Genomic DNA, 18,866 nt, shown 5'->3' with positions numbered 1-18,866 from the left:
TATCCATTTCTCTTTCTCGGTTACAAAAGCAAGCATGCATTTATTCAACATTCCCTAATATTCCCCATTTGTCTGCATTTTTCTTCTTATTTTATTCTCTCTTCTTTAAATTTGTGTATGTGTTTAGAATTTATGCAATGTTCGTTTCCTGACATTAGTAATAAAAGTTTCAAATCTCCCATTTGTTCTTAAGTCAAGATAGTTTATAATACTACTTTTATACTATATAACCTTATAACACCAAGGTCACAATTTGTATGATTTTTGTCACCATTTTACATCTGCGTTTTTGCCTTCCCTCATGTAGGCTCCGGTATACCCGAGATGAAGACCATTCTACGTGGGGTGGTGCTGAAGGAGTATTTAACTTTGAAAGCCTTTGTGGCTAAAGTCATCAGCCTGACTGCTAGCTTGGGCAGTGGCATGCCTTTGGGGAAAGAGGTTTTTTTGAATTTCTGTTATATCTCATAAAAAATACTCTGTTCAAACTTGTATGATACTGTAAATGTGTTCTAAACTTCAATACTGTAGGGCACCTAGTATTCTGGGAAAAATGTTCATTATCAGATTGAACATCCTGGGGGGGGGGGGTGGCGGGAGTATTTTTGGTCATCCTGTATTTTGATAGCTTAAATTTTTATAGTCAGGGTAAGTTTACAGTTAGTGCAATAAGTGTAAACTGGAGATATAGCTAAGCAACATTAGTTAATATTAGCCTAGCTGGATAGTAAAATATGATAGCTCACATGATATTTTAAAAATATAACCAATGAAACTTGATTTTTGTTTTTTGTTTCTATGGTACTGAATTCTGTCACTGTTGTTCTCCTTGTCCATTTTTAACCATTTCATATTGTGTAACTTGTTTGTAATATTTGTATTTCTGTGACCTGAACTGTAATGAAATCTGTAGGATATAAAATCTCTACACAATCCTGTTAAAATCGCAGGTTTTTGTGACATAAAAATCAAATCAAGAATCATGTCTGGGCTATGGGGTGAGGTGGCTAAACAGAATCACTTTCTCACAAAAAACAAAAACAAAAAAATAAACACCCAAGCTCACCTAAATCACCCCAAATCATGTGCCAAAATGTGTTATGGTCTGGTGAGACCAAGGTAGAACTTTATTATATTTGGCACAAAAGCAATATAGCTTACCACCCAAAGATCACCATAGCCATGGTGAAGTGTGGTGATGGCAGCATTATGCTATGGGGCTGCTTTTCTTTAACTGGGACTGGGGCTCTAGTCAAGATAGATATTTGATAGATCTAGACTATTTTTTGCAACGAAGTGTAGAATAAAATTGCCAACTCAGGATTTTCTAAGTTGGTAAACTCTTACCCTTAGTTAAGGGGTGTGTGCACTCCGTTTCTATTTGTTTTCTCACTCGGATTTTGTTGGTTGCTATATCACATTAAAGGTGGAAAATGATCTGATGTGATTTATCTTTGTTTCATTTTCTACACCATAAAAACCTGCCATTTAAACAGAGGTGTGTAGACTTTTTATATCCACTGTATATGAATTGAAATAATTTTATCTGATTCTTTTACTATTGATTCAATTTTGATTCATATTGATTCAAATTTATTGAAAGTTTTATATTTGTCAATAAAAAAAGGTTCAAACAAGACTGTAAACTGTAATATTAAAGCTATGTTTTTATAGTAATACACTGTTACAAGCATGTAGTCTTGTAAAAAAAACCCAAAAAAAACAGCAACAACACAGTTTTGCAAACTATTTCAAAATATTATTGAAAATGCCATTATTGTAAGCAAACATTACATTAAAAATCTTTTTCACAAATTTTCACAGGACAAAATAGTGAATAATAATTTTACATGTCTGTATGTGTCTTTTCCCCCAGGGCCCTTTTGTCCACATTGCAAGTATATGTGCTGCTGTGCTGAGTAGAGTCATGTCCATCTTCACAGGAGTGTATGAGGTAAAGCCTCTGGGCTGCTGTGTGTTTGTATCTGAGAGCTGAGCTGCACCAGCATGTATGGTGGGTTATTCATGCGTTTATTATCATTCTTATGGAATGATATGGAATAAAATTATGGGGGAAATACCCTTTTAAAAGCTTGTTCTGATTAAATATTTCAAACACACTAAGATTATGCCATTCACAGCTGGACTTACCCATGTTAGAATATGTTCATGATTTGCTCTTAGTGAATAATAAGTCCACTGGACAATCGCTAAACTGGCTAGGACTATGAGCTTCTTATAGTACTAAAATGTTTGATAAATTACATTTCAAATTTCTTCAAATCTCCCAGTTAGGAGTCTTAAAAATATAAATAATTTTATCACAAATTTGCTTCCATGTGGTGATTAACAAATGAATGAATTAATTAATGCAGTTAAAATAAAATACATAAATATAAATATATGATTACGTTTGGTTCCAAAACAGCAGTGGTAAAGAAGGAAGTAGTGGTGGGAAGGCTATCATACTGCATCAGTAGATCTTCATTCCAAACGTGCATACCATATGTACATGTAACACAAGCATACTTTAATTCATTGCTTATAAGAATGGGAATAAAGACATAAATTACTCACCATAAGACATGAGTCTGTGATGTGAGCATGTTAGTTAGCTACTAATACAGTAGCTAATACTACTGGACTCGGCTCAGACTGCAACTCTGACATCAAAGCAGTGATTAAGAGCAATAATACTATCACATGTATACTCTACATGTTGTGACGTAACATTTTTGACAGTCTGCATTGTATGCTTGCCTCTGTCATGTATTTTTTTTTTTAAATTCGGGTTCTCCCTTGCTTTCCCTCTGTTTCTCTCTCTCCACGTCTCTTATTTTACTCTGCTTCACTTTTTTGTCTCTCCCTACTGGTCTTTGTATTAATAATGTGAGTATTAACTGTCTTTACTGCCCTGTGTGTTTATGTGTGTGTGTGTGCGTGTGTGTGTGTGTGTGTGTGTGTGTGTGCGTGTTTGCCTTTGCATTGTTTTCTTAACCCCGCCCAGAATAGTGCCCATGTTCAGGACCTGTTGGTGTGTGCGTGTGCAGTAGGAGTAGGCACCTGTTTCGGTGCTCCCCTGGGAGGCAAGTAGCTCCTGCTTTCATGTATAGTGCATTATATATGTGCAGCATATACACACTGTCTTCTGAGGGATAAGAGTTGAGAGGAATGTGATTCCCCAATGTTTTCCTCTCACTCTGCTCTGCTCTGGGCACAGGATCTTCCAACTTGAGGTTAGCTGTCCATAATAACGATTATAATTACATCGGGACATAATATACCTGATAAAACTGCAGCTTTGCACAACACCAGCAATTTCTCTCATCTACAGTGCTGTGAAAAAGTATTTGCTCTATCCTGATTCCTTCTGTTTTTGTGTATATTTAGTAGTTTTTCAACGAAATACAACAGAAAACAAAGGCAACTTGAATAAACACACAATACAGTTTTAAATTTTTTAAAAAACATTTTAGTGAAGCAAAAAATGTTATCCAGCACCTATCACCCATGTGAAAAACTAATTGCTTAAATTAACTGCTTAAACTTAAAATCTGGTTGTGCCACCTTTAGCAGCAATAATTGCAACCAAATGTTCCCAATTACTGGAGATCAGTCTTTCACAACACTGTGGGGAATTTGGCCCACTCTTCTTTGCAGAACTGCTTTATTTCATCCACAGTCAGGACATTGACTAGGCCACTCCAAAATTTAATTTAGCTTTTTTTGAGTCATTCAGAGATGAACTTACTCCTATGCTTTGGATCATTAAAATCCAGTTGTGCTTGAGTTTCAACTTATGGTCTGAAGACTGGATATTCTCCTTTAGGATTTTATGGTAGAGAGCAGAATTCATGTTTCCCTCAGTTATTGCAAGTTGCCCAGGCCCTGAAGCAGCAAAGCATCCCCACACCATCACTCTTCCACCACCATGCTTGACTTCACCATGTACATGTAGGTATGAATTCTGTAGGTATGTAGGTATGAAACCATGTAAGTATGAATTCTGTGTTTGGTTTACGCCAGATGTAATGGGATCCCTGTCTTCCAAGCAGTTCCACTTTCGACTCATCAGTCCACAGAACATTCTCCCCAAAAGTCTGAGGATCATCAAGGTGTATTTCTGCAAATTTCAGATGAGCCTTAATGTTCTTCTGGGTTAACAGTGGTTTATCCCTCACCACTCTTCCATGGATGCCATTTTTGCCCAGTGCTTTTCTGATAGTGGAGTCATGAACAGTGACCTTTATTGATGCAAGAGAGGTCTTTAGGTCCTTTGATGTTGTCATTGGCTCTTTGTGACTCCCTGGACGAATTTTGGAAGGTCGTCCACTTTCCATTTGGAGATAATGGCTCTCACTGTGGTCCTTTGTAGTCCCAGAGCCTTTGAACTAGCTTTGTAACCCTTCCCAGACTGATGTATTTCAATCACCTTCTTCCTTATCGTTTCTGGAATTTCTTTTAATTTTGGCATAGTGTGTTACTGGGAAAGATCTTTTAACCAACTTCATGTTGGTGAAAAAGTTCTATTTAAGTTCTTATCAAAGTCGATTTGATTGAACAGGGCTTGCAGTAATCAGGCCTGGTTGCATCTAGTCCAGCTGAACCCCATTATGAAAACAGTTTCATAGCGTAACTATGGGGATAAATACATTTTCACACAGGCCCAGTTGGTATTGGATAACTTTTTTGCTTCAGTAAATTAAAAACTGTATTTTGTGTTTACTCGGGTTACCTTTGTTTGATCTTTTTGTTTGATTTTGTTTGAATTTCTGAAACAATTTAGTATGAGGTACACACAAAAACAGAAGAAATCAGCAAATACTTTTTCACAGCACTGTATCTATCTATCTATCTATCTATCTATCTATCTAATTGTGTCTCTGTCTACCTATCTGTCTGTCTGTCTGTTTATCTATCTACACTAGAGACACAGTTATTAAGGGCAGCTAACGTAAAGTTGGTGCTTGTTTTGAGAGTGTGTGTAGTGCTGTAGAGAGTTTCATCTCAGACTGGTTGAAATTTCTCACTGGAGTCTCTGGGATGATTTAATTACTTTATAAATTATTTTTCCCACTGTTCCCCTGTTCTCTTACTCACGTTATTCTCTCATCGCAACTCTCTTTCCTTTTTTCATTCCATTTAAATTTCCCATCTTACTTTCCTCTCACCCACACGCTGGCCTCTCTCAGCTGTTCCTTTACTTTCCCACTCTTATCTTCTCTCCCCTCAGTCCTCTATAACAATCCTTCTTCTACCTGTCTCTCTCTCAGTAGAACCCCTATGGTTACACTGATATTCTGACAGTGGGGTGTGCTGTGGGGGTCGGCTGCTGTTTCGGCACTCCTCTCGGAGGTAAAAACACACTTTTGCTCCCACTTGCTGTTTCTCTTTTCACAGTTTCTTTTCATCAATGTGCAAATCATTTTCCTGTAATCATATTACTTACATAATCAATAACACAGTAGGTGCTACTGTATAACATCAATGCTATGTAATATACTGTATGAGTCATTGACATTTGTACCACAGTTCTTATTCATGTCTCCTTCAGCAGGATATCTTCTCACGCTTCTCTTTTCTGACCTGTTTTCTCTTTCTGCTTAATCATCTTCCCATCTTTCCATTTTCTCCCTCTTACATGTCTCTCATTCATCTTAGTTTTTCTTTCTGTATTCTTATCTGTGTATATTTCTCATGCAACTTTTTCACCTTTCTCTTTCTTTATTTCTCTCTCTCTCATTCTCTCTCTCTCTCTCTCTCTCTCTCTCTCTCCCTTGCAGGTGTATTGTTCAGTATTGAGGTCACATCCACTTATTTTGCTGTGAGGAATTATTGGAGAGGATACTTCGCTGCTACGTTCAGTGCATTTATATTCAGAGTGCTGTCTGTATGGAACAAAGACTCTGGTCGGGCATGCACACAAAAACCTTTTTAATGGGGCAATATAAATGCATAATTCACAGTTCACTGAGCTGATGAATGATTTTTATTGATGGTGAGATTCACTGTTTGCTCTTTTCCCATAGTCACAATTACAGCTCTGTTCCGCACAAAATTCCGGATGGACTTTCCGTTTGACCTGCAGGAGCTGCCAGCATTCGCTGTCATTGGGTGTGTTTAGCATATTACACATAGAACTATTCAATTTAACAGAGAATATGTAGCTCTATTTCCGTATTTTATGAATCAGAGTTCATTCTGCTGCAGGGTTTTTTGGTGTGTGAGAAAAAGAGATTGTGTGTGTGTGTGTGTGTGTGTGTGTGTGCGTGCGTGTGTGTGTGTGAATTTAAAAACTCTCTGAATGATCTTCTATTTCTTATAGGATCTCATGTGGATTTCTGGGAGCATTCTTTGTTTATCTGAACAGACAGGTTGTTTTGTTCATGAGAAGACCAACAGCTCTCACTCAGTTCCTCACAAAATAGTGAGACCATCCCATATATGCATGCATTCCTACAAATTATGATATAGTCTCTCTCTCTCTCTCTCTCTCTCTCTCTCTCTCTCTCTCTCTCTATATATATATATATATATACACATACACACACACACACACACACACACACACACACAGTCCCACTAATACTCCTAATATTGTAACTCTAATATTGGCACCCTTGGTAAATATGAGCAGAGAAGTCTGTGAAAAATTGTCTTTTTATCTTTTGTTAAAAAAATTCACAAAAATACTCTGCTCTCATGGATACAGGGGTATAAATATGAGGTAACACATAGGCCAAATTCCCTTAGTTATTCAAAACAATGGGTAAGCCCAAGGAATGTAGCTGTGATGAGCTTCACAAAATGGGAAGTGGCTATAAGAAAATAGCACAAGCATTGAAAATGCCCATTTCCACCATTAAGAAGTTCCAGTCAACTGGAAATGTTATGAATCAACATGGAATTGGACGTGTGTCTATATTTTCTCAATGCACTGTGAAGAGGATGGTTCGAGTGGCCAAAAAATCTCCAAGGATCACAGCTGGAGAATTGCAGAAGTTTGTTGTGTCTTGGGATCAGAAAGTCTCCAAAACTACAATCCGAAGTCACCTACATCACCACTAGTTGTTTGAAGAGTTTCAAGAAAACTCCTCTACTCTCATCCAAAAACAAACTCAAGCGTCTTCAGTTTGCCAGACACTACTGGAACTTCAAATGGGATCGGGTTCTATGGTCAGATGAAACCAAAATAGAACATTTTGGCAATAAACACCAGAGGTGGTTATGACGCACACAGAGAGGTAGCCATATGGAAAAGTACCTCATGCCCACGGTTAAATATGGTGGTGGCTCTTTAATGTTTTGGGGCTGTTTTTCTGCCAGAGGACCTGGACATTTTGTTAGGATACATGGCATCATGGACTCTATCAAATATCAACAGATATTAAATGAGAACCTGACTGCCTCTGCCAGAAAGATTAAAATGGGCCGTGGTTTTATCTTCCAGCAGGACAATGATCCAAAACATACATTTAAAAAAATGTTTTACTGACCACAAAATCAAGGTCCTGCCATGTCCATCCCAGGCCCCTGACTTAAAACCCATAGAAAACCCATAGAAAGTCCACCAGCGAGATTCTGTATGAAGGAACGGTCTCAGATCTCTTGCCATGTATTGTCCAACCTTATCAGGCATTATAGGAGAAGACTCAGAGCTGTTATCTTGGCAAAAGGAGGTAGCACAAAGTATTGACTAAAAGGGTGCCATAGTTGTTGCACACCTATATTTAACAAAGATATTTCTTTTTTGATAAACCTGTGTTTTGTTTGCAATTGTTTGATATCCATGAGAGCAGAATGTTTTTGTGATATTTTTTTTAAACAAAAGTTCAAAAGGTTAAACACTGAAGACAATTTTTCACAGCCTTCTTTGCTCATATTTACCAAGGGTGCCAATATTAGTGGAGGACATTGTATATACACCATGGGCTGTCGGAATACTCGATTCCGATTGGCTGGAAGCTGTGCGTTGAAACCGTGTACACCACAGGTAGTTCCGGTCAGTATAATCACCGGTCTAAATGAATGCGCTGCCTGTAAACAACTGTAAGCATTGTAACATACAGTTAAACTCACAGCTTCATAGACAGACGTTATATTAGTAGACAGACACCATAATTCACACACGCACAGTCTCTCTCGCTCTTTCTCTCTCTCTCTAATAACAATTTACTATAATTCAGACAAATAAATGTAATCTTATAGCACTACTTTTCTACTTTATATATATATATATATATATATATATATATATATATATATATATGAAATATGTATTCCTATCCATCAGTTATATGTTTGATTGTTATTATTGTTTACTTGTGACATGCATCACTATATGACTTACTTGCTGCATTTTTATAGCTGTATTGTTGTGTGTTTGTTTTAGCCGGTTGATTTACCCTGGTGTGGTGACTCTCATTATTGCCACCTTCACATTTCCGCCAGGCTTTGGCCAGTTTATGGCTGGTGAGGTATGTTGCTCTGTCTGTGATTCACTCAACAGATTTAGTGGGTTTAGGGCTCAGAGGTCTATTTGATGAGAGACACTTGTGTGGGTTGTGTGTTGGCCTTGCTTTTTTTCTCCAAATTTGAAAACCTGCACTTTATCTTCCCTGTTCCCTGTGTAGCTGATGCCGAGAGAGTGTATCAACTCTCTGTTTGATAACTTCACATGGACAAAAGTCTGGGACCCCACAATGGAACCTGGCCTGGGCCGCTCCACTGCCTGGTTCCATTCAGAAGTCAGCGTCTTCATCATCCTAATCCTCTTTTTCATCATGAAGGTAGATGATTACATGCATGTTATGTGCTTACAAATAATGAAACATATGATACATGTGGTCCTGCAATATTTCTTAAGGTAGCCTCAGCGAAATTTAGGACAGGATCTTCTCTTATTCTCTTATACTTGCATACATATGCCTTGTTCTTTTTCCTTCCGGCTGTCTTTATATTCCTCTGTGGCTCAGTTTTGGATGTCTGCAGTATCAACAACGATGCCTATTCCCTCTGGTGCCTTCATGCCAGTCTTTATACTTGGTCCGTAAGTCTCAATGAGATTAGGTTTGAGATTAGTTCCAAATTTTTTGCACAATAATGATGTATTTGATGGTCGTAAGACCCAAGTGAATCCTGTACTGTGCTCAAATGTTAAATGTTTAGGAGCTGCATTTGGCCGGTTGGTGGGAGAGATCATGGCCACACTTTTTCCGAATGGTATTCTCTTTGATGGTATTGTTTACCGAATCCTACCTGGAGGCTATGCTGTGATCGGTCAGTAAATGTTCAACATCACCTGCTAGGTTTATCTTATGTCCCACAAAATTTTGGTCATATTTGTGTGAATGTCTGGATGTCTAGGTGCCGCAGCGATGACTGGTGCTGTCACACACACAGTTTCGACAGCAGTGATCTGCTTTGAGCTGACTGGGCAGATCTCTCACATTCTACCCATGATGGTTGCAGTGATCTTGGCTAACATGGTGGCACAGGGCCTGCAGCCATCCCTCTATGATTCCATAATCCAGGTCAAAAAGCTCCCCTATCTCCCAGAGCTTGGTTTTGGACACATCAGGTATTCACACCCACACTGAAAAACATCTCACTGATCTCTTCTCACCATTATTTCATTCATTTCAATGAGTAGTTTTCAGTGAACTTCCTTTAACGTGATATTTCTGAACTCTGCTCTTCTCTCAGTAAGTATAATATCTGTGTGGAGGACATCATGGTGAAGAAGGTGAAGTTTTTGTCTCCTCAGACCACCTACCGTGAGCTTCTTCACCTTCTGGAGACCACTACCCTCAAAACCATCCCTGTGGTTGATTCTAAAGGTATGCAGGCGCACGTGCATGTGTGCAAAAGTACAGTTGAGTGCAAAAGTTTGTATACCCTTAGGACAAGATAAAGACGGCAAAGAAATATTTTGTATAAAAACAAGACATTTAGTGTGTTAGTGTGTTGATATACATGTTCTAGTAACTTGTATGCCCAATCTTGAAGAACAGTGTAGTTCTGAAAAGTTCAGAATATACAATGGGAATCAAAGACCTTTATATAACCTCACCAGATACAGAGTAAAGAGAATTCTGTGTATGTAGAAATTATTTGTGCATATTAATAAAGGCATTTAAGTGAACCTAACTTGCAAGATAAACATAACATCATATTTCTGTCCTTAGATTCAATGATTTTGTTGGGCTCTATTGAGAGGTGTGAGCTTCAAGCAGCATGTGACTGGTGGCTGTCAGTAGAGAGACGGATTACTAACCAAGGTCAGGGAATGCGCAGTCCAGGGTCCGTGGTCAGCTGGGAGTCCTTCAATTTGGTAGATGAAGAAGAAGGAGAGGAGAGCAAGGAAAAGGTGAGACTGGGGTTATGATGGATTCAAACAATGCAGTATATAGCGCAACGTCAATGTAATTACATTTAAATGAGGACCTGGGTTAATCCAACTATTTCCAGGTGCTACTAAATTACCTACTGTTTTTGACCACATCAACAGTATTAATAAGTTTTCATGGCTGCATCCACTTCACCACCGCATATCAATATTAAACACTTTGTGAATCAGGAAATTAAAGGGGGTATTTTAATGATAACTAAAGGTATAAAGCCATATTATATTTATAAATATGAAGTAAATAGGGGCACAGTGGCAGCACGTTTGCTTCTCACCTCCAGGGTTGAGGGTTCGATTCTTGCCTCCGCCTTGTGTGTGTGTACCTTGCTTGTTCTCCCTGTGCTGTGGGGGTTTCCTCTGGGCACTCCGGTTGGTATTATGTGATTGTGCCCTGCAGTTGTTTGTCACCTAGCCCAGGGTGTCCCCCACCTTGTACTCTGAGTGCCCTGTGAAGGCAGTAAAGAAAATGGATTTTTCAAGGAGAAATAAAAATGTTATTACAAATGTCACCCAGTGAAAATAATCAGGCTTCTGTTACATTTAAAAATCAAGGTGAGATGTGTTTACAGTTTACTTGAACTTGGATCTCTGTTTTGGTGCTCTTTAAACTAATTTGCAGGAAAACACATTCACTGAGGAGCAGAACGGCCCAGTGGACACAGTGGGGGATCCCACCAATCACACAGCACCTGGTGAGTCTGGCTCAGGTGTTGGATTTGTATCTCTACTCTTTTACTTACAATAATTATGAATAAAATTGTCAGAAACCAGTTGTAAAAAACTGAGAGTTAGCCATTCATCAGAGATTTCCTGAAATATTCAAACCAAATGCACTTCATGCTCTTTCCTCAAGTGTCCTAGATCCACTTCCCAATAAGCTGCAGGCTCTTTTTTCTAGTACCATTGTTCCTTTTGCAAATACAACACAGGCTCTTACCTCTAATCCCCTAGTCTGCCTTCCCAGTGCATGGCAGGCTCTATCCTCTAGCCCCCTATTACCTTTTCCAAATGCACCGCAGGCCCTTTTCTCTAGTAATCTAATCCCATTCTCAAACGTGCTGCAGGCTTTTTCTTTTAGTCCCCTTGTCCCTCTTCTGAATACACTGCAGTCCCTTTCCTCTAGTGTCCCTTCCCAATGCATTACAGGCCCTTTTCTGTCATTTCCTAGTTACTCTTCCCAATCTGACTGGACTGATTAATCATCACTGCATACTCTGTTCCTTACTATCTGGCCGGTTTTAAGTGTGTACAGTATGAAACAGACAGGATATATGGATTTGCTTTAGAGCCTCGGTAGAACGGTTCATGTCTGGACTGATCTTATGATTAATCGCAGGTGTACTTGGGTTCCTGAGGAGCACACTCCATCGCCTCTTCTCAAACTCAAACTCATCCTCGTCGCAGCAGGCTGAGCCACAGGTGCATCTCACACATACATGCATAAACAGCAATTAAGGAAGATAGTCTGTGTCATAAAAATAACTTCACTGGTCTAGTTGATCATTTGCTCTGAAATGGTCGAGCAATTTGATGACTTTTTTTTTCCCTTTGTTAATTAGATTTGAACTAAACTTTGCTTGTTAAGCAAAGGTCTTCACTGTATCACTGTAACACTAGGTGGAGACAAATTCTTCCATTTTCTTATGTTGCATCTTCAGCAGCACTTCTGCCATATTTAGGCATTTGCAGCTTTCTAGGCCACTGAACCACTGTTTCTCTGACTAAGCAATTCATTTGTCATGTTTGTCATCAGTTATGCAGTACAGTATTTATAGCTGTGAAGTAGAATGAAAAACAATGATGCTCTTATTTTTAATATGAATTATAAAGCCATCTTTTTGTGTTTGTTTGTTTTCATCTTTTATTCTTACTGTCTTTTTCTCACTTGAGCTTTTTCACATATTTTCATAAAAGTGAAAAAACAAAACACTTTTTATGTCTTTTTTCCAGGATGCATTGCCCGCACCGGTAATAGACAGCATGACTCCAGAGGAGGTGAACAGAACGATTTTCTTTTATTTCTTCCTCTCTTTTCTGCCTAACCCAATCAGTCATTATATCATCATCACTGATGCAGCTTCTGATTGGCCTATACAGATCAAAGCTTGGGAAGATGCTGAGCTGGATAAGCCAATCGATATTGATCAGATTCGCATCGATCCCTCCCCATTTCAATTGGTGGAAAGAACATCGCTGCATAAGGTAGCTTCATGTAAATGTGCAGGCTGGAACACTGATACAGAACTTTCGTGCCAACCAGTGAATTAAAGCTACACTAATAATATATTTGTGTTGGACTTGCTTTAACATCAAGACACTGGTTGATAACACGTTTTCCAGACCTCTGCAGAAAAAGAGGCAATTTGTTCTCAGATGACAACAAGCATTAGTATCTGTCATTATATATATAGTACATGCTGCAGATTTTAATATATACATATATTTCTCGGTTTCTCTCTTTCAGACACACACACTCTTTTCTCTGTTGGGTCTCAGTCATGCCTATGTCACCAGCATAGGTAAACTCGTGGGGGTCGTTGCACTCAAAGAGGTGAGTCACACTCATGTCCTTCATCTTTTCTCTCTTTTCCCCTTGTTTTTTTTTTTTATCAGAATTATGATGTGGGGGGCATGGTGGCTTAGTGGTTAGCACATTTGCCTCGCACCGTTGTGGGTTTGATTTCCACCTCCATCCTGTTTGGGTGTTCTCCCCATGCTTTGGGGGTTTCCGCCGGTTACTCCAGGTTCCTTCCCAAGTCCAAAGACATGTGTTGTAGGCATTTCTATAATGTGTGTGCGATTGTGACCTGTGATGGGTTGGCACCCGATGCAGGGTGTCCCCTGTCTGGTGCCCTGAGTTCCCTGGGATAGGCTCCAGGCTCCCCAAAACCCTGTGTAGGATAAGTGGTACAGAATATTGGGCGGCTGTGTCTCAGGTGGTAGAGTGGGTTGTCCACTAATCGTAGGGTTGGCGGTTCGATTCCTGGCTGTACATGACTCCACATACTGAAGTGTCCTTGGGCAAGACACTGAACCCCAAGTTGCTCCCGATGGCAATCTAGCGCCTTGCATGGCAGCTCTGCTACCATTAGTGTGTGTGTGTGTGTGTGTGTGTGTGTGTGTGTGTGTGTGTGAGTGTGTGTGAATGGGTGAATGAGACACAGTGTAAAGCGCTTTGGAAACGCTAAGATTAAAAAAGCACTATATAATTGCAGACCATTTACCAGAATATAGATGGATGAATAGAATTATGATGAACAAATAAATGAAATGTCATTGTAATGATCTGATATGTGTGAAAAAGTATTTGATTTCTTCTGCTTTTGTCTTTGATAACACAAAGAAAATCCTAGTAGACACAAAGTACAGTTTTTAAATGATAATGTTATTTATTAAAGCAAAATGTTTATCCAATAACAACTGGGCCTGTGTGAAAATGTATTTGCCCCAGTAGTTACTAATTCCCCAAACCTATGAAACTGTGTTCATAATGGGGTTCAGCTGGACTAGACACAGCCAGGCCTGATTACTGCAAACCCTGTTCAATCAAATCTACACTTATATAGAACTTTTTCAACAGCATGAAGTTGGTTAAAGGATCTTACCCAGTAATACATTATGCCAAAGTTGAAAGAAATTCCAGAAATGATGAGGAAGAAGGTGATTGAAAAAAAAATCAGTCTGGGAAGGGCGACAAAGCTATTTCTAAGGCTCTGGGACTCCAAAGAACCACAGTGAGAGCCATTATCTCCAAATGGAAAAACTCAGCACAGTAGTGAACCTTCCCAGAAGTGACCAACCTTCCAAAATTCCTCCAAGAGCACAGAAATGACTCATCCAGAAAGTCACAAAAGAGCCAAAGACAACATCAAATGAACTGCAGACCTCTCTTGCATCAATAAAGGTCACTGATCATGACTCCACTATCAGAAAGACACTGCGGAAAAATGTGGTGAGGGATAAACCACTGTTAACCCAGAAGAACATTAAGGCTTGTCTGAAATTTGCAGAAACACACCTTGATGATCCTCAGACTTTTTTGGAGAATGTTCTGTGGACTGATGAGTTGACAGTCGAACTGATTGGAAGACAGGGGTCCCGTTACATCTGGTATAAACCAAACACAGAATTCCACAAAAAGAACATCATACCTATGGCTAAGCATGGTGGTGGAAGTGTGATGGTGTGGGGATGCTTTGTTGCTTCAGGGCCTGGGCAACTTGCAATAATTGAGGGAAAAATGAATTTTGCTGTCTACCAGAAATTCCTAAAGGAGGATGTCTGGTCTTCAGTCTGTAAGTTGAAATTCAAGCGCAACTGAATTATGCAACAAGATAATGATCCAAAGCATAGGAGTAAGTCCATCTCTGAATATCTCAAAAAAAAGCTAAATTAAAGTTTTGGAGTGGCCTAGTCAATTTCCTGCCTTGAGCCCGATTGAGATGCTGTTGCAGGACCTTAAATGGCCAGTTCATGCTCGAAAACCTGCCAATGTGTATGAACTAAAGCAGTTCTGCGAAGAAGAGTGGGCCAAAATTCCACCAAAGTCTGATCTCCAGTTATCAGAAGCGTTTGGTTGCAGTTATTGCTGCTCATCTCAAGATCTTAAACTATTTAGTATGAGATATACACAAAAACAGAAGAAATCACAACACTGTATTGAAATGTATGCCATATGTTTAATGTACAAATGTGAACAATCAGTTTCTGCCACAGCTTCAGAAGGCCATAGAAGGTTCAACCCGCAGTGGCGTGCGCCTGCGCCCCCCTCTGGCCAGTTTCAGAGACGCCAGCCGTAAAACCAAGGAGCACCCCCACCCGACCTCTGCCCCCTCTTCTCCCACTCGAGACAGAGAGCTGTGGAGCGAGGGAGAAAAGAAAGAAATGACAGATGAAGCAGAGCCCAAATTGGATGAGTCCAAAGAAACAGAGTGCAAGGTCAGTGTAGACAACAGCAGCAGAAGTCCAGATAATTCAGCTCAGGAGCAGCCGCCCTCCGCTTCCTCTCCCTCTTCTCCTTCCATCCTTCTCACATCCCTCCATCCTCTGCCTGAACAGGAGACAAATGCAGAGAGAGAGAGTGATGATGAACTGGTTTAAGGACTTTCAGGATTTTTTTCTTACACAAACTTAACCCTCTGTAGAGGGTCTCCATTGAGACACTGGTGAGTTTTGGCTGCAGATGGGTTAGAAAGATATAATATGTGATGTGAAGTTTTTCTACATTTTTCTACATCTGACACAGATCCCTTGTTCTCAAGGCTAAGTCTCTCCCCACCTGTCTCAGGACATCATGTGTGTCTCAAATGTATCAGCCCTCCCTTAGTCTGTCTCGCTGTCCGAGTGTCCTTTTGTCTGACATTGAAAAGCAGGTGCTTGAACATCAGCTCTAATCAGCATGTTTAAAACTTCCATTAGCTAGATGATCCATTAAATTGACTTCCAAATAATTTAAGCTATAGAATATTGTTCCTCTTATTACACTGCTTGATTATGATTCAGATTATTATTAAATGATTATAATGGAATTATTACCACTGTCCTCAAAATGTGAATCATATGTTTTCTGTTGATTTTTTAAAATTATTATTATTTTACTTCTTTTTTATTTTGTTAATGACCTTGCTTCATTTTGATCTTAAAGAAAACACTTCATTGTTTCAGAAAAAAATACAATACACTATGACAGAAATACTTTTTCTTTGTTTATTTGTTCGTTTTTCATTATTGTCATTTGGGGAGGGGTGTTGAATAGGAATGAGTATTTGTCTACGTTTGGGGGGGGGTTTTCTTTTTTTTTAAAATCTCGTGCAGGAAAAGGGAAGAGAGAGCGCGAGACAGAGACAGGGAGAGAGAAAGTGAAAGCACACTGGAAGAACCATGTCATTAGACCCTTCAGACAAGCATGCATAGATATAGGCATCACAGATCAAATTCCCACTTACACTTATTCAAATAAGTCCATATCCAAATACAATCCAAAAGAATTCATATCTGTCTGTTTAGAACATATTTGGATCACATTTCTAACAAACAGTTGAACCTTTACATAGTTTGTTAAACAAAACCTGTGGATGATGATCACTTTGTATTGTGATTACTCCATTAAAAGGAAAACCAGGGTTGGAGAGACAGAAGCTGAGAAAGAAACAGAAAAACAGATCGAGACTAAAAAAAAAAAACAACAACAACAGAACAGTTTATAGAGTCATGCCCATTATGTTGCATTATATTGAAAGATGGCAGTAGAGTCATACAAAAATGTTTTAAAATCACAAACAATCTGTTGTCACGAACAGTAATAACCAAAGAAATACATTTGGTTTGTGATTATTACTATATTCATCCATATTTCTTATCTTACATATAAAGCAATAAAATACCTAGCAGGACATGACATTACTCTTCAGGTTATGAGGAGGTGTCCTGATCTTCTCATAAGTCAAGCCCAGCTATGCAAGCCAACATACAATTAGCGTGCATGTTGATTTGGCTGAACTGAAACTGAACTGAATGAATTCAAATGAAACGTATTAAATCAGCCTTGTTTCTACAGTACAAGATGTAGCCAAATAATATATGGCCCATGTTCTATTTTAATCGATCCAGCAGACCAGACAAGAAAATGCTGAGCATTGCACCAAATTGCTCTACGTTCATTTTGCTCTACATTCCACTTTGACTTTTAGACACATTGACACATTTCTCATATTGATCTGTGAATTTAAAAATAAATTCCCATCCCAACGGTTCGAAGATTTCCTTCACAGATATCTGTTCAGTAGGTAAAAGATGACGTTGCAGCGAATTAAGAGGAAATCAACCAATGACTTACTGAAGAGTGATGTCATTTCCACCAAATAGGTCTACACCGCTAAATGATAAAGAAGTCCTCTCCCAAAAGAACTCTTAAATAAATAAATGAGCACATATCATTAACTTAGTGCTCCCTTCTGCCAGGCACTAAGACTGGACAACAATGGAAACTCATAAGCTGAACTTCATAAGAACTCTATAACAAGCACTGACAAAAATGAAAGCCTTATAAACATTGGCTCTTACGTCACTATTGTCAGGAGTGTTTAATGTTTGTATTACCTGCATATAATGAGAATGGTTATATGTGGAGCCTTAGCTAGCAGAAGATTGAGTAAAATTCCACAAAGATGTACAGACACGTACGCACACAAAAAAAACTTCCCAACAGTTCCAGTCTCCATGCCTGTCTCAGGAGCTCAGCAGAATGACGTGCTCTATCATATACTGGAGGGAGGGCTCATAATTCTGTACAAAAATAAACATTGTCCCAACATTGCATAAATAATCAGTCAATAAATTCTTTCAAGTGAATAAACGACATTATATTATTGTATTTGGCTTCCACGTTAAGCTTCAGAATTCAACTGAAGTGTTCTCCCCCGAAAAATGAATAAATAAATAAATAAATTGAAAGGAAATTGACCAGGATATGCACAGTCCTGGATGTTGTCATTTTGTTCTCCTTGATAGATCACACATAGCAAGAACGAGTTAAGGAGATAACCACTGTGTCTTCATTTACTTTACTCAGCTCAGACGCACACATAACAGATCACACAGTGTGTCCAGCCATAGCCACTGTAGTGTCCAGTAACCATGACGAACAGGAAGACGCCTAGTCCATTCTTATTGGCCTGAGTTCTTCGCCAGAGTCTGTTAGAACGTGTTTCCAGATAATATGTCCCATATTTCGGCTGATTTATTTACATATGTTGATCTCAAGGACAAATGTCTATTGTGTACAATACAGGCTTTAAATGTCCAGCAGTAAATCAAGTTGTGTTAAGTTACAAACAGAAATCAAGACATGTCGTATAAAAATAAAGAAATAACTGAAAAGAGTTAGCGGTATTTACATAAATGTAATTGAAAACATCTTAAATGAACATGTGTATTGGATTTTGTTGTTGTTGTTATTGTTGTTTTTCTTTTTTTGCCAGTAATGCAGCATTTTTCATCCAACTCACTCATACACTCGCTTGTCTTAATATATTGTAGTCCATTCAGACCTTTTATGTTGTTCGATTTGGTTCAATTCCAAACACATTTCATGAACATAGATAGTCACTAAACAAAAGTGCAAATGAACCACAGCCATTCAATTCCAGTCCATCTTCTGACATTCTGTCAGTTGTATTGTGAAGGTCAATCCTGTGAAGCTTCTTTTTCCTCTCAGGGTGGTACCGAAATCCAGAAAGGCTGTGCAACTCTGTGCCTTAATCACTCCGCTGTATGGGATATCATATTACACTGACATATAGCATGCATGCCAAAGGTGACACAGAGAAGGACGCCCACTGTGATACAATCTTCTGCAGCACAGTGTGTGTATTATATGCTGTTCTGTTTGTGTGTTCATTAATAAGCTTAGAACTGCTGATGTGTCCTAAACAGATGGGCTTTCACATAAAAATTCACT

At 38.9% G+C, this 18,866-nt stretch overlaps 1 protein-coding gene across 2 annotated transcripts in view; it reads left to right on the top strand.

The window, feature by feature from the left end:
- Positions 1-16,593, top strand: part of clcn1b (chloride channel, voltage-sensitive 1b) — a 30,557-nt gene extending 13,964 nt beyond the window's left edge. For both annotated transcript variants that reach the window (XM_053630164.1, XM_053630171.1), the window contains exons 5-23: positions 308-441; positions 1,877-1,954; positions 5,277-5,355; positions 5,784-5,909; positions 6,030-6,114; positions 6,326-6,427; positions 8,393-8,477; positions 8,634-8,789; positions 8,976-9,045; positions 9,169-9,279; positions 9,367-9,580; positions 9,706-9,839; positions 10,188-10,369; positions 11,028-11,100; positions 11,745-11,827; positions 12,359-12,403; positions 12,506-12,610; positions 12,873-12,959; positions 15,125-16,593. In XM_053630164.1, the coding sequence (XP_053486139.1) occupies positions 308-441; positions 1,877-1,954; positions 5,277-5,355; positions 5,784-5,909; positions 6,030-6,114; positions 6,326-6,427; positions 8,393-8,477; positions 8,634-8,789; positions 8,976-9,045; positions 9,169-9,279; positions 9,367-9,580; positions 9,706-9,839; positions 10,188-10,369; positions 11,028-11,100; positions 11,745-11,827; positions 12,359-12,403; positions 12,506-12,610; positions 12,873-12,959; positions 15,125-15,508 (2,333 nt within the window). In that variant the 3' untranslated portion in view covers positions 15,509-16,593. The remainder of the gene's footprint in view (positions 1-307; positions 442-1,876; positions 1,955-5,276; positions 5,356-5,783; positions 5,910-6,029; positions 6,115-6,325; positions 6,428-8,392; positions 8,478-8,633; positions 8,790-8,975; positions 9,046-9,168; positions 9,280-9,366; positions 9,581-9,705; positions 9,840-10,187; positions 10,370-11,027; positions 11,101-11,744; positions 11,828-12,358; positions 12,404-12,505; positions 12,611-12,872; positions 12,960-15,124) is intronic.
- Positions 16,594-18,866: the final 2,273 nt, after the last annotated feature.

The sequence above is a fragment of the Ictalurus furcatus genome, chromosome 1, assembly GCF_023375685.1.
Source record: "Ictalurus furcatus strain D&B chromosome 1, Billie_1.0, whole genome shotgun sequence".
NCBI lineage: Eukaryota > Metazoa > Chordata > Actinopteri > Siluriformes > Ictaluridae > Ictalurus > Ictalurus furcatus.
Note: the sequence above shows the minus strand (reverse complement) of the source record. Positions and strands in the feature narration are given on the sequence as shown.